The 16,230-nt window shown below is 40.4% G+C and overlaps 1 protein-coding gene across 2 annotated transcripts in view; it reads left to right on the forward strand.

The window, feature by feature from the left end:
• Positions 1–16,230, forward strand: part of LOC137641375 (DDB1- and CUL4-associated factor 6-like) — an 861,079-nt gene that overhangs the window by 607,256 nt on the left and 237,593 nt on the right. For both annotated transcript variants that reach the window (XM_068373879.1, XM_068373880.1), the window contains one exon: positions 11,113–11,155. In XM_068373879.1, the coding sequence (XP_068229980.1) occupies positions 11,113–11,155 (43 nt within the window). The remainder of the gene's footprint in view (positions 1–11,112; positions 11,156–16,230) is intronic.

Genomic DNA, 16,230 nt, shown 5'->3' on the forward strand with positions numbered 1-16,230 from the left:
TGTTTCAGCAAATGGTCAGTGTCATACTTGTAAGAGTATCCGCAGACTACATAGATTCTGCGTAGTTGGGAGGGGTCAAGTTTAACAAGAGACTCGATAGAACTTAAAATGTCGTTTGCTGCCGTGTCATGAGGAGAGAGAATCATGTCACCCTCCAAATTTGGTTTGACAGTGATGTTTATATGGGGATATGTTTTTCTCTATCCCCACGACCTGGGCATACGCACTACACTGGGGTGTGCTGATTGCTTTAAATTTAAAGAGTGCAGGAGTAGGAGGGGAAGGAACCTTAGGTTTCTTACCTTTTTTGTCTACATTGATCCAGGGATGTTTATTAGTATCAGCTGGATCTTCGTTGATGTTATTTGAAGTGGATTCCCCATCTTGAGTGCGGGAAGTGGTGTTCCTTGATAGGGTGGCAGGAAGTTCATCATCAGTGTTGTCAAGATGAAGATTGAGTGAGAGGTTCTCATTTCCAGAGGAGGTTTGATTTGGCTTCTTAGCAGCCTGGAGGTCGGGTTGAGGAGACGAGGGGGGGCCACGTTTCCGTGTTGAGAGAGGGAGAGAGGTATTGTCATCGATGTCTTCAATGTTCATATCATCATCAGTTTCACTATCCTGGACGGTCGAAGGGTCATCCTTTGAGCTGATATTTTCTATTTCTTGAAGTTGACTGTAAGAAGGAATAACGGGCTCCCCACTGTCAGGGATATTCACAGTGGGGGGATAGGTTAGATCGTCATGCCCTTCCATGAACGACGGGGAGTGAAATTATGGTAGCAAAATCCGTAGACGTGCGCACTTTAGCACTTCCGAAACAAGGTATGAAAACCCTTAGACTTTAGCAAAAATAAGTGTAATTCCGTTGCCAATACACTGAGGAGCTCCCGCTCAGACGTCTGACTGTAATGGGAGTTGCAGAGAGACTGTGACATCTGATCATGCATCGATTTCATTATTAGTGAAGACTGAGCAGCATGGTACTGATGTATCATACTTATGTAAGATTTATATGAAATTTCAAGCAAACTGGAATGGTATTTTGCATGATCTTTCGGGCTTTAATTGGTCATAATTGTGTAGTAGTGCTGATCCTGTTGTCCGTTTGAATGAGAATCTAGTCTACATAATGATAGGCATATCCCTTCTTGTGTGCTAAGGTACCGTGTGAAGGACACACCATGGTTCAATGATGATTGCAGACGTGGTTTTTTGGAGAAGCAGGAGGCCTATCATCTTTGGAAGAGTAACAGATCAGATTTGACCTGGAATAACTATATTCAGCTATGAGCTTTTGCTCAGAGAGTTTATGCTTCAACTAAAAACGAATACAATCTAACCATAAAAGAAACCCCTTCTGCTACTACCCAGGAGCGTAAGTGGTGGACTACCCTTAAATTTGCACTTTTTGATGTAGATGCAACAGTTCCTCCTTTACTTAAACCAGATGGTTTAATCACTCACTGTCCAAATGCAAAGGCAACCCTTATGGCTGATGTGTTTGACAGTAAGCAGAGTAAATAGAATCTTGGACTTTCTCATTCCTGTTTTCCTGAGGCTAAACTAACTGGTTTAGCTTTTCGATCTCGTGAAATTAAAGCTCTCTTGGTGACCTTCGATGCTAATGGAGGTTTAGACCCAAATGGTATTTTTCCTTTGTTTTTATAAAGACTGCAGATTTCTTTGCTCCAAAGTTATGTTATTTTGTACAAGTTAGCAAGAAGAAAAGCTACTCCACTATGTAAATGTGTTTGTGGTAGATCAAGTCCAACTAATTACCACGCAATTTCCATAACTTCCATATTATCTAAAGTTTTTGAACATGTTTGGCAAAACTTCTTAATAGGTTTGCAGAAGGTAATCATCTGTTCCCTAGTTTGCAAGTTGGTTTTCGTAAAAGCCTTGGAGCATGTGATGCCCTTCTTACAATCTCCAATGCTGTACAGAAATCCCTTGATTGCGGTCAGGAAGTTCGTATGATTGACCCTGCTAATCATGAGGCCCTTGTTTTCAAACTTAAACGTTTGTGAGTGGTTGGGTCGTTTCTTAGCATTATTATTGAATTTTTAAGTAATAGATCTCAAAGAGTTGTTGTTGATGGGCACCATGTGAGTATAGGAATGTGATATCTGATGTTCTGCAGGGTAGTGTTCTTGGCCCATTAATTTTCATACAATATACACATGACATGTGGTTTGGCCTGGATAACAAGCTTTTGCGTATACAGATGATGCTACTCTCTTTGCATCAATTCCATCTCCTGAATGTAGATCCAAGGTTGCTGAATGCCTTAATAGAGATCTCGTTAAAATTAGTGCATGGTGCAAATTACGGAGTATGAAGTTAAATCCTAACAAAACTCAATGTATGATTGTAAGTAGGTCAAAGACAGTGGCTCCTCAACATCTGGATCTCAGCATTGATAATGTTTCTTTAACTTTGTATGGCTTAGAATTTTCGATGTGATTATCGACAACACATTTACTTTTGAGAAACACATTAGGTCTGTGCCAACAGTTTCACAAAATATTGGCTTATCGAGAAAGTCTTTTAAAATTTTCGGTGATCAATCTATTCTGAAGAAGTGTTTTGATTCTGTCCAATATTGTTCTCCGGTCTGGTCTTCAGCTGCTGATTATCATCTTAATTTGTTGGACAGGAACTAACGGTCCATTAAATTTCTTATTCCTGATCTAGATATTAATCTTTGGCACTGTCGTTCAGTTTGTTCATTATGCATGTTGCATAAGATTTTTCATAATTCTCACCATCCTTTGCGTTCAGATCTTCCTGGATAGTTCCATCCTGTTTATAATACTAGGCATGCAGTTAATTCTAATAGCCAGGCCTTCTTCATCATGAAGCTCAATACTACACAGTATTTTAGAAGTTTTATTCCAGGTTTGACCAAGTTGTGGAGTGATCTTCCTAATCGAGTAGTTGAATCAGTGGAACTTCAAAAGTTCAAACTTGCAGCAAATGTTTTTATGTTGAACAGGCTGACATAAGTCTCTTTATAGTCTATATATGAATTATCTGTTTTAATGTTAATGTTTTTTAAGATATTTTATTTAAATTTTTCATTACTTCATATATTGTTTATTTATTTCCTTGTTTCCTTATCTCACTGGGCTATTTATAGCATCTTGCTTTTCCACCTAGGGTTGTACCTTGGCTAGTAATGATGATAATAATAATAATAGTGATAATAATATATATATATATATATATATATATATATATATATATATATATATATATATATATATATATATATATATATATGTGTGTGTGTGTGTGTGTGTGTGTGTGTGTACATACAGTTAACTCCCCGTTAACACGAGGGTTATGTTTCTGGAGAGGATGTGTTAACGGAACATAATTTCTTCATGTAAATAATGGTAATAGTGGGGTGTTACGTTCCTAGACATTGGGAAAGTCTGTCCATTTTGGGATTTTGTTACTATGAAACTTGAACAAACATATTATTAATATATTTGAAGGTCACAGACACAATGAAAACAAAAACACATCCTTACTCTACTTGTATTTATTTTAGAGTAAAATATGTTATTATCCATATGCATTCACACTATGACACATTAGCCTACTCATGTCACCACTGTCGGCTGGGCTGTTGCTTGCCTCGCTCCCTTTCCCCTTCTCACCCCTGTGCTCTCTCTCTCTCTCTCTCTCTCTCTCTCTCTCTCTCTCTCTCTCTCTCTCTCTCTCTCTCTCTCTCTCTCTCTCTCTCTCTCTCTCTCTCATGTTATTCTTTATAAACAAAACTATTGTATGCACGAATGCATAATCCTATTGCATATGCATATCAAACACATTCGCGATTTATTTTTCTTTTCGGTAAATAAATAACATATCGTAACATACTTTCCTTTTAATCTAAAGATTATTTATTTGAGAACATATTTAGGTTAAAAATCACATTGAACTCTACTGTGTGGTAGGTACGAACTCACAATGCTACTACGTATGCATAACAAACATATTAGCGATTTATTTATTTTTCATTTTGGTAATTATATAAAAGATCGTAACATTTTAAATTTTAGCCTAATGTATATTTATTTACAGTTAATTTTATATCTATAAGTACATATTAAAATTAAAGAAGAAATGAATATTACTTTCTGGTATGTACAAATGCCCAATGCTACTAGGCATATCAAACTCAATAGTGCTTTATATTTCTTTTATTTCGATAAAGAAAATAACATATCGCAACATATTTTTTACATTTTAATGTCATGCTTGTTTATTTACAATTAACTTTATTTCATGGTTTTCTTACTTTTCGTTTTAAGCTATTATTGTTATTTCTCATATGAATACGCTCTCTCTCTCTCTCTCTCTCTCTCTCTCTCTCTCTCTCTCTCTCTCTCTCTCTCTCTCTAGAACGTGTCAGATCAAGTCCAACTAATTACCACCCAATGTCCATAGCTTCCATATTATCTAAAGTTATCTTGTACTATGCTTAAATCTATGTTCGATTGTATGCAGGGATTAAGACGTCATTCGATTACTTCAGCTGATATGTAGCCTAATAGCCAACAACATAATGTATATGTGTAATAAATGAAATAATTGTTATTACATGTTTAAAACACATGACGTAATATGTCATTTTGGATGAAGATGCTAGCCGTGAGATTTGCTGTAGTCATGTAAAATCATAAACAGGATGCACTATGCAGCCTCGGCAATGTAACATTTTTCTTAAACGTCAACACCAATGCATCAGTGTGTGAAAGATTGTGACGTCGCCGGATGCAGGTGTCTTCCAAGAAAGAATGGAAGTTTCCACATTGTGTTTAAAATGCTACGTCAACTAAGCATACGATATCTGTGATATCGATAATTTAATCAGTTCATATCTATACTTCACCTGAATTGGTCATCCGACCAAAACCAGCTCCACTCCTATGATGGAGATGTTTAACTCTGTTGTTTTTAGAGAATAAATACTTTTAAAGCTAATAAGATGAACTTCGTTATCCACCCTTAACATCTTAAAACAACACATACGTAAGTTACATAAAATCTTGAATCTACACGAGAGGAACTCATCTTAAGAGCTGGCTAACCTCTTCAGTGCACACATGAAAACAAATAAAATACATGAATAAACAACTGTATTTACTCTTCACTAGACCAGCTTCGTAAGATAGCTCCCCCAAAAAAGATTATTCATTCCAGACCTGAATCCATCAATTCAGCCACGTTATCTTTACCTGATATATGCTTTACATTAATACAGTACTGTTGCAAACATAATGACCACTTTGTTAACCTTTGATTATTATTTTTCTTCTTATTGGCAAAAGTTAAAGGATTATGATCCGAATACACTGTAAGCTCTTCATTTTGTGGTCGATTCACATAGACCTCAATCATGTTTATCGCTGGGACTAATGCTAGTGGTTCTTTTTCAACTGGTGAGTAGAATCGCTGATGCTTCTTTAGCTTTGACAACATGAAGCAAGCATGGTGAAGAATTCCTTCTTCGTCTTCTTGCAATAAGATAGCTCCAATCCCATTATCTGACGCAACCACTTGGATGAGGAATTTCTTGTTAAAATCAGGTGCTCTCAGTATCGGTTTCAAAGTTAATATGGCCTTTATCCAGTTGAAGGATTCCTGGCGCTTGCTGGTCCATACAAATTTTTTCTTGGGGCTAGTCAAATCCGTCAAGGGATCGACTACAGCCGAAAAGTTTGGGCAAACACGTCGTTAGAATCCTGCCATCCTAAAAAGTGATGTAACTGCTTCCTCGTTGTGGGAGGTGATGCTTTCCTTATTCCTTCTATGTTAGCGGCTACCGAGGCGATTAGTTCTCTTCCTACTTCAAATCCCAAGTACCGAACTGTTGCCTCTCCAAATTTGCTCTTCTCCAGGTTAATTGTCAGGTATGCTCCTCGCAACTTTCAAAATACCTTCTTCAGGATTCGGAGATATTCTTCCCAGGTTAATGAATATACCACAATATCGTTGAGATATACGCCTACTCCTTCTATTGATCCTAGAAGGCTATCCATCACACGTTGAAAAGTAGCGGAGGCATTCATAAGACCAAATTGCATGATGGTGTATTGATATATTGATATAACCCAAACGAGGATATAAAAGCTAATAACAATTTTGTATTGTCGTCCAAAGGAATTTGATAATAGCCTTTCAACAAGTCGATCTTGGAGACGAACCTCGCTTATCCGATATTGTCAAGTAGTTGGTCGATGAGCGGCAATGGATAATTATCGGCCACGCTGATCGAGTTTAACTTTCGGTAGTCCGTAACATCCTAAAAGATCCGTCCGGTTTATTCACGAGCAAGCAGGGAGAACTGTAAGGGCTAGAACTTTGTTCGCCTCATTCGTTTTGTAACAAATAGTCCACTTCTTTTCTCATGACTTTTCGGTGATACAGCAACAGTCGATAAGCTTGTTGTTTAAACGGTCTTTCCATTCTTTTAAGGTGTATCTTATGCTTCGTCAGGGTGGTTCGTTTCGGGACGTCCAAGACAATATCAGGGAAACTTCTAATTAATCGGCTTAATGCCTCTTGTTGCTCCTGGTCCAAATGAGTTAATTTCTCTTCCGAGTTCCAAATCATTGAGAAGTTATTCACTGTGGTTACCACCCCTACCTCATCTGTCGTTGTCTTCCGTGGATGGTATGGTATGCGCCATACACACCTGTGAAACTTCGGTCGGGTTTCAGTAGGTTAACGTGTACTTTCCTCTGACTTTTCCTTCTTCTTGGGGTTTCGATAATGTAGGTCAGGTCTCTGATCTTCTCCAAAATCTTGAATGGTCCTTGGAACTTGTTGATGAGTGGGAATCTCAATATCGGCAAGAACACCAATCCTTTTGTCCTACCGAAAACTGTTTGTCCTTACTTTTCATATACTTCATTTTTCCTTGACTCGTCATAAGGTTTTCTTGGGGAAATTTCCTTTCCTCGCAGATCCTTTTCGGTAACATATTTTTCAAAGTTTGATGACACCTCGGGTCTGCGGGTGATGAGCATTTGATAGTTGTTGTTTCACATCCAACAGTTTCATTACATCCTGAAATAATTTTGACGTGAAATTCGTTCCTCGCTCACTTCGAACGATTTCCGGAATACCAGGCTTAGTAAAAAAAAGTCTAGTAACTTCTTGGCGATTAAATGGGCACTGATGTTCCTGACGGGTATGGCTTCTGGGTATCTCGTCACTGGACACATCAAGGTTAACATATATTTGTGACTGTTTTCGTCCTTGGTAAAGGTCACACAATGTCGATCATTACCTTGCTGAAGGGTTCTCCTCGGACTTCTATCGGGTGTAAGGGAGCTTTCTTAATGTATTCGTTCAACTTTCCAGCCATTTGACATACGTGACATGCATGGCAAAACTGGCACACATCCATATGCATGCCAGGCCAGAAAAAGTGTTTCATAATCTTCTCTTTCGTCTTCCTTATCTCCATATGTCCCGTCTCATGCGCTACGTCGATCACATGTCTTCTCAACGGTGCGGGAACTAATCTCTGACAATGTATCCCCCATTCAGCATTCCCAATGATATCAGCGGGTCTATGCTTTCTCATAAGCAACCCATCCTTAAGGTAATAAGAGGTGGGAAACTGCTGTTCCTCGGTCTCGTCCACTACTCGGTACAATAACTCTGTTAACGGTTCATCCTTCCGTTGCAATCCTATCAGCCTTTTCCCACTCACTTGTCTTACTTCTAACGCTGAGTTTTCTATTTCTTTTTTGTCATCTTGTTCACTCTTTGGTCGTTCCTCTTCGCTCGGGCATACTCGGGAGTTCTCCTCTTGCGTACCATCAAGGGAATCCTCTTCTTTGGAAAACAAATCCTCCTTCGATTTCTTTTTCGTCTTCAGCAGCCACTTTCTTCGTCATACTCCTAGTCGTCACACAACTGTGAAACAGATACAGGTAATCCTTCTTGAGTTCAGTCGTAGGACTATACTTCAATGGTTTCTCCAATACAAAAGGACAAGGCACAAACGGCACTCCACCAACCTCATTACCCAGAAGGATGTCTACTCCTTCGACAGCCAATGAATCACTTACCGCAAAATCAAAATTACCTGTCACCAATTTACATGACAGTTTAAAATGGCAAATAGGGGTAACCTCTTCACCTCCTGTTCCCTTCAAAATAATGGAGTGTCCTGTGAGAGACTGTTCCACCAACGGGTATACTCCTCGTACCACCTCACTACGGTTACAACCTGTGACGCGCAATATCCTGACCGGGGTTTACTCACTTCCGTTTATTGCTGCTAACATACCTTCCTGATATATGGATTAAAGGTATCCACGCTGTTTGGGTTTGTCCTGTTCGTTGTGTAAACATTGGCTGGTTTATTTTCCTCTTCGACCTTTCCCGATTGTTTCTTTGTCTTCGCATTCTGTGAAATCGAATTATCCTTAATCACTTGGGTGACTGCTTCTTGTTGATTCGACCAACATTCCTTACTAATATGGCCTCTGTTGCCACACTTAAAACAGACAATATTATCCTTCTGCACGTCTTTCACGATACTTGAAGGAGGAGGATTCGACGATTGTTGTTGTGGTACTATCGCATTCTGCTTAGGAACAGTATCGGTGCTACTTCCACTGTAAATGTTGAACTTGTTCACGTAGTTATTACTTAACTGGTTCCCATGATTCGGCGAATACTTGACACTTTGTCGGAGCGGCGGGTGAAACTTCATGCCTGAGGAGTGTTTAAGACATAATATAATCTTCACTCAGCGAAGCTACTTTATCAAGTTTTACACCTCTCTCTCTCTCAAGTACATTTGAATATGTTCAAGAATTCCTCGTAAATACTGTTTTAGTATTATCAATTCTTCTAAATCAGCCATCTCCCTCACGTTAGCAGCCTCTCTCCAACTCTTAAAACATCGTCGTACCTTATAAGCGTACTCAAGGAAAGTCATTTTCTCGTCCTTCCTCAAATTTTGAAACCTTTCATTTCAATATTCAGGGGTCATCTGATACACTTGCAGCATGCTTCTATTCACTTCTTGATACTCCCTCCTCTGGTCCTGAGATAAAAATAAGTAAGCACTGCGTCCTTTCCCAAACAGTACACTCTGCAATAACACAGGCCATTTATCTTTGGGTCTTTGCATCGACGATGCGACAGTTTCGGAATGATTGAAGAATTCCTCCGGAGCTTCTTCTGTGAACCTTGGCATTAACCTCCGGGCATTCGCCACATTAAACACTGGATCGTGCACAGCGGGGGTCACCTCTCTCTGCATTGCCAACTGTGCATGGGTGTTCAACAGTTCCAACTCCCTTGCATGTCATGCAATGTCTCTAGCCTCTTCCTTCTTTTCTTCTCGTTCGCTCTTTTTCTTCCATCCTCCTCGCATATCTTGTGATCTCTCTGGCTTCTTCCCTTCCTTTTCCTTCTCGTTCTGCCTCTCTTTCTTCCTGTCTTGCTTCCAGTTCCTTTGCACATCGTGCTTCTTCTTTCTCTTCCGCCATCATCTTCAACTTAATCAAATTATCCTCCGCTGCAATTTGACGAATCTCAGCCTCAACATCCCTCTCTGCTTTCATGCCTTCAGTTTTTGGGTCAATTAGTCCTTCGCTAAAAATTCTTCCTCAGTGTCCTCCATCAGTTCATGAGCTTCTGCAATATTTTCTTTCGACAACTTTCCCGAGTTTATGAATGCTTCTAAGGCTAGATACTTGATTTAGGTTTTAATCATTCCACTCGTTGCATGGCCACCACAGGCCATTAAAAAATGGAGAGCCACTGAGCTTTAGTTACATTAGCTTCTGACAGTTCCTGAACATTTGGGTTATTCAAAAACTCTTGGATATTAAACTGTGCCATCTTGTAATTTAACAATATTTAATACCTCTCCAAAAATATATATCCTAACAATACACAAAATCCTATCAACACTAAATTGTTCAAAACCTTTACACAAAACAGTCCCTGTTATCACCAATATTTAAAACAGACTCGCTTGATCCGAAGGGTCTGGGCACCGAAAAAAATATATTATATGATGGTCCCTTGTGTGGGAACCAAACATATAATATTACAGATTATGTAAGGCTTTGTGACAAAAATATGAGATAAAAAGTTCTAATTCTTAAAAATAACGTAAATTTACATATACTGACATGAATGAAGAATACAATGAGATTAACGCCGAAAGTCTTACATAAATTTACATACAAATCTTAAATCTACACAAGAGGAACTCATCTTGAGAGCTGGCTAATCTTTTCAATGCACATACAAAACGACCAAGGGAAAGGCCCGTGCCAACAGGAAGTGCTGCCGTTAATACAGTACATACAAAAACATAGATAAAATAGATAAAATACATGAATTGACTTCTGTATCTACTCTACACTAGACTGGCCTCACAAGAATATATATATATTTATATATATATATATATATATATATACATATATATATATATATATATATATATATTATTTATAGAATTTATAGATAAATAGATAGGTTGGGCAGGGTACCAGCCGCTCAGTGAGATACTACAGCTAAAGAGTTTTTGAGTCCTTAACTAACCAGATAGTACTACATTGGATCCCTCTCTGGTTACGAATCATTTTTACTTTGTCTATACATATACCAATTAGTCTGGCGTATTCTTTACATGTTCTCCTCTTTCTTAATACCACTAACAACTTTAGGATAACCGAAAAATTCTTCTTCACGCAAGATGTTAACTACAGCACAGTAATTGTTCATTGGCTACTTTGCACTTGGTAAGGGTAGAAGAGACTCTTTAGCTATGGTGAGCAGTTCTTCCAGTAGAAGGACAGTCCAAAATCAAACTATTGTTCTCTAGTCTTTTGTAATACCATAGCTTCTCTACTATGGTCGTCTATTGCCTTGGATTAGAGTTTTCTTGCTTGAAAGTACACTTGTGCACACTATTCAATCTGGTTTCTTATTTTCTTTTCACAATGGGGTATTCGTATAGCATCCTGCCTTTCCAACAATGGTTGTAACTTATCTAGTTATGTGATTATAATTATGTATATACAGTTCCTCTTTACATTTTTTTTTATTTCACAGAGTTTGGTGATGATGATAGTGATGATGAATCAACTGGTACAAGGTTAGTGGTGTTTATATATTGATAAAGTTATTTTACAAATTAGTGTAGACCTAGTAGTAATAGTTTTTTGGGCTCAAGCCATGTCGTCCTGATGGAAGTTCCTCTAAGTAGCTTCCTAAGGGATATATGTACTACAGTGATATTCCCAGAGAATTTTACCTTTAGGTCTCCAGAGTTCTAACTCCTGGCGTGAATATCCTTAAATTTTCTCTCAAGGATATCGCATAATATCAGAGGACGTATTCTTGACACGCCACATAGCAATATGCACCCCTAATAGCGTTTACGCTTCGAGGGGGAAAGTGGCAGAATAGAGGGGGAGCCGTATCAAGGTTACCCTAGTTCTTATACTACTATTGAGTATCACAATAGCGCCATATCCAAGAGGGCGGACATTCCTAATTTTGTAGCGAATTCGCACGGTGGGGTTCCCTGTTGATCTGACATTTCGATCGATTTTCAAGGATTATTATTATGCAATCTCCAGCTTCTTTCGCCTCAATAAAGTTGAGTATTGAATCTTTACAATATGTGTATTTTAGTTCCTCTCTCACAGTGAAATTAGAGTAATTTATTGTGATTAGGAGCTAGGCCTGTTACCGGAAGCGCCATGGGCGCTGCCGTTCGTTGGGCTTGTGTTATTTAGTTAATAGAATGACATTCCCAGTTTTAGATAGCATTAATTTAATTATGAAAGCTATTTAGGCATTTTATACTTGTAAAGATATTTATATGCATAATTTTCCTTTTTCTGTGTCATTCGTATATGTCAGAGTTTCGGTGATATTTGTAACAGAGATCTCGCCTTGCCTAGGTAACCTAACGTAGGCAACATATACTTTCGACATTTGCCCGGTTACCCTCGTGTATTGGTTATCAATTCATTGGAGATTGTATCTCCTAGAATTATTATATAACCGATGCTCGTCTCTAATAGAGATTAAGGGTAATCTCTCTTCCCTCTGAGTGTAGCCTTAGGCTACAACCCTAATGGGTCGGCCTTGAATTTTTAATTCAGGCATGACTAGCTTAGGATTTTCTGTCTCGTCCCTTAACAGTAGATGGCAAGTTTTGGGATTCGATCAGAACCTCAGAGTATTTAGTCTTGTGTCGGCAGTCGGCCGGCAGGGTGAATAGTCATTCCCCTGCCGGCATAGGAGGCTAGCCCTCCCTAGGCTACACCTGAAGTGGTTGTATGATGCCGCCACCTTCTCCCTGTGGCCTAGTAGACTAGTCCTATGCTCGCAGACCCTAGGCTGAAGAGAAGTATACTTCTGAGGCCTAGGATGGCGTGGCACTGGAACTCCGTTTCTCCCTTGTTGAGAGAAGGCGGCACTGTTGCTGTCCCCTTAACTGTATTGGCACACCCTAGGCTGGAGAATAGAAGATTTTCCTGCCGCCTGGGATGGCGCCGATACTTGAAACAGAGTTTCTCCAAGGTGTTTAGGTCCGGCAACATTGCTGGCTCCTATCCCACCTCATATAGGACCCTTTTCCTCCCCCTCTGTTCTTTTATGATGGCCGAGCCATTGTCTTTCTTGAGCCGGCGTCCTGCAACCTTACCATTGCCGGTGGGTTGCCGGGGCCAGCCAGACTCCCTTTCTTCACCCGTTGTCCAGCTGCAGGCAGCCATGACAACTGCCGGCGGCCATGTTGGATGCGGACGACCATGTGTCTTCCAAACTGTCGGCAGCTATGACGGCTGCCGGCGGCGATACATGCTGCTGGTATCCATGTCATTTGTTGGCAGCCATGATGGTTGTGAGTGGGAAGTCCCTTCTGTCACCAAGGTTCTTCAGTTCGCCTTTGGACTTCTAGCCACAAGTTCTGTTGTCGTAGTACCGATGGCCAGGCCGGCACTGATAGGTGCTGACTCAGCCGGCAGCACCCCGACTGTACTAGTGCTGCCATAGGCTAGCCTGCCGGTGGTGTATCGGCGGGACCTTGCCGGTGATGGTACTGTGGCTGGATGAAAGCCTGAATGTTATATTCTCCCCTTCCAATTGAACCTTCTTTCTAGAGAGAGGCAGTAAAATTAGACTTTATATCCTTAATTACTGTATACATACGCAGTAATAGGTAGCCCTCACTCCATGCTATCTCTCTCTTTTAGCTAGCATGCTGGATGTGCCGGCAAGAAGTAGCTATGCCGGCGACATGCCTGGGTGAACTACAGTACAGTGAACCCTCGTTTATCGCGGTAGATAGGTTCCAGACGCGGGCGCGATAGGTGAAAATCCGCGAAGTAGTGACATCATATTTACCTATTTATTTAACATGTATATTCGGACTTTTAAAACCTTCCCTTGTACGTAGTACTGTTAACAAACCACCCTTTAATGTACAGAACACTTAATGCATGTACTACAGCACCCTAAACTAAAACAGGCACAAATATTAAAGGCGATTTTATATCATGCGTTTCCTAAACACCTAAAAAGCACGATAAAAAATGGCAACCAATGTTTTGTTTACGTTCATCTCTGATCATAATGAAGAAACAAACTCATTTAGTGTACACATATATGTATAGGTTAGTTTTTGCATCGATTATATTGATCATACAGTACTGTATGTTGATTTTTTTATTACCAATGTTTTAGTTTACGTATTTTTCTTAGGACTACCAAATGAAATCTTTTTCTTTATGACGCCGCCTGAAACGACGGCGTGTACGCTCAGTAAACAACCACGCTCAGAACAAACAAGGCATTTAACGCGCATGATGATAGTGATAAATAATGATACAGTACATACAGTATTTACAGTAAAAGCATTTACAAAATATGTTACCTTACAAATATAAATTATACAGTATTGTACGTAGCAAAGCAGGAAAACAATTTACGAGAGAGAGAGAGAGAGAGAGAGAGAGAGAGAGAGAGAGAGAGATTGTTTTACGTACGTAAATGTAAATTTTAAACAAAAAAAATATGATAGGTTACAACATGTAGACTTTTAAAACCTTCCCTTTAACTTAATGCATACAGTACGTACATTACTAAACTATAAAACAGGCAGTAAGAATATTAAAGTAAAAAATAAAGATTGTTACTGTACTCACCACGAAAGAAGTTGAAGAAAAACTTGAATGGTGATGGCGATGAATTTGCTGCACAGTAGAAATGATGATGATGAAGCTGATGATGTGTTCTACTGTGCAGTCAATGATAGTATTTTACGTCTCTTCAGACGGAGGTGTCTTTTCCTGGGACACCTCTTCAACTTCTTCCTGGGAAACTTCTTCAATTTCTTCCGAAGGCGTACTAGCAGGAGGAACTGGCTCTTTTTTGCGAGGCTGGAAGAACATTGTGATCGGAAGTTGTTGCCGCTGCTTCTTTTTTCGATCCAAGAGCATCCTGTAGGGAGTCATGATGTCATCGACCTTGTTGGAGAATTGCATCGAGCGAACCATATCCTCGTCCCAATCTTGTAACATTTCTTTCGCCTCCTTGATATGGTTGCAGAACTTGGCAAGCCGTTCTAATGTTAAGCCCGTTTCTTCAACATTTTCTTGGGTCTCTTCCTGGGTATCACTCTCTTCCTCACTTGCCGATTTCGTCAGGTCTTCGAGGTCTGCGTCAGTTAGGGGCTGGGAATGGCAGTCCAACAACTCGTCGACGTCTTCAGTCGTCATGTCGCCAAACCCGTGACCTCCAATTATGGCAGCCAACTGCACAGATTTCCGTATTGCAGAGTGTTGGATTTCCGACGGAGTAAATCCCTTGTCGTCGTAAACAATATCGGGCCACAACTTCTTCCAGCTCGCATTCACGGTTGCAGGTTTCATCTCTTGAAGTGCCTTCTGAATATTCTGCAGGCACGTGGCTATGGTGTACTGCCGCCAGTACGCCTTCAAGTTGAAATCTTCATCCTCGTCATCTTGGGCAGCATCCACACACGCAACGAGGTCCGCCAAGGTATTCTTCGTGTAGAGGGCCTTGAACGCCCTGATAACCCCCTGGTCCATCGGTTGAATTAATGACGTGGTGTTGGGTGGCAGGAACTCAACCTGAATGCCCTCATGTGACAGGTCAGTTGCGTGTCCACCAGCGTTATCCATAAGGAGAAGGATCTTGAATGGCAAGCCCTTCTCTACGAGATATTTGTTGACTTGCGGGATAAAACACTGGTGGAACCAGTTGGAGGTCAGCATCTTCGTAATCCATGCTTTTTGATTATGCATCCAGTACACGGGAAGGAGATTCTTATTTTTATTTTTCAAAGCGCGAGGATTTTTCGACTTATAAATAAGCCCCGGCTTTAACAAAAATCCAGCAGCATTGCCACACATCACGAGGGTAACGCGATCCGTGAATGCCTTAAAGCCAGAGGCTTTGGCTTCCTCTTTGAACAGGAAAGTTCGCGACGGCATTCTCTTCCAAAACAAGCCAGTCTCATCCATATTAAAGACTTGTTCCAGCTTGTATCCACCTTCGGCGATAATATTCTTGAACGTCTGGTTCACGTAAGTTTCAGCAGCGGCAGTGTCAGCGGAAGCAGACTCCCCATGCAGGGAAACGCTTTTCAGGGCGAAGCGTTTCTGAAACTTCGCGAACCATCCTTTGCTTGCGGAAAAACGTTTCTGAGGCTGGGAATCAGTGGATGTCCCTGGTTGAGGATCATCTGCATCATCATCATCTTCAGCATGGTTGCCGTCGTTGTCTTTAGGTTCCTTTGCAGCAAAATTCTCATATAAACTCAAAGCCTTTGTTTGGATGGTGTTCGTATCCAACGCTATGTTCTTCTTCCGGCAGTCGGCAATCCACACAGCTAAAGCACCTTCCATGCGTACGATCGTTTTATTACGCGTTGTAACGACTCGCTTCGCTGATCTGCTAAAGGTGATTGCAGCCGTCTTTCTAATGTTCGCCTCGTCCTTTTTGATATAGCGAACGGTGGATTCGTTGATGCCAAAATGGCGGCCGGCGGCCGCGTAACTTCTACCATCTTTTAACATGTCGAGAAGCGTAACCTTCTCAGCTATCGTCATCATCCTTCGGTGGCGTTTAGGCTCACTACCACCCTTAAGAGAAGCAGAACGCTTGGGAGCCATTACAGTAGGATTTACGTAC

This window comes from Palaemon carinicauda, chromosome 5 (assembly GCF_036898095.1).
Source record: "Palaemon carinicauda isolate YSFRI2023 chromosome 5, ASM3689809v2, whole genome shotgun sequence".
Classification (NCBI taxonomy): Eukaryota; Metazoa; Arthropoda; class Malacostraca; order Decapoda; family Palaemonidae; genus Palaemon; species Palaemon carinicauda.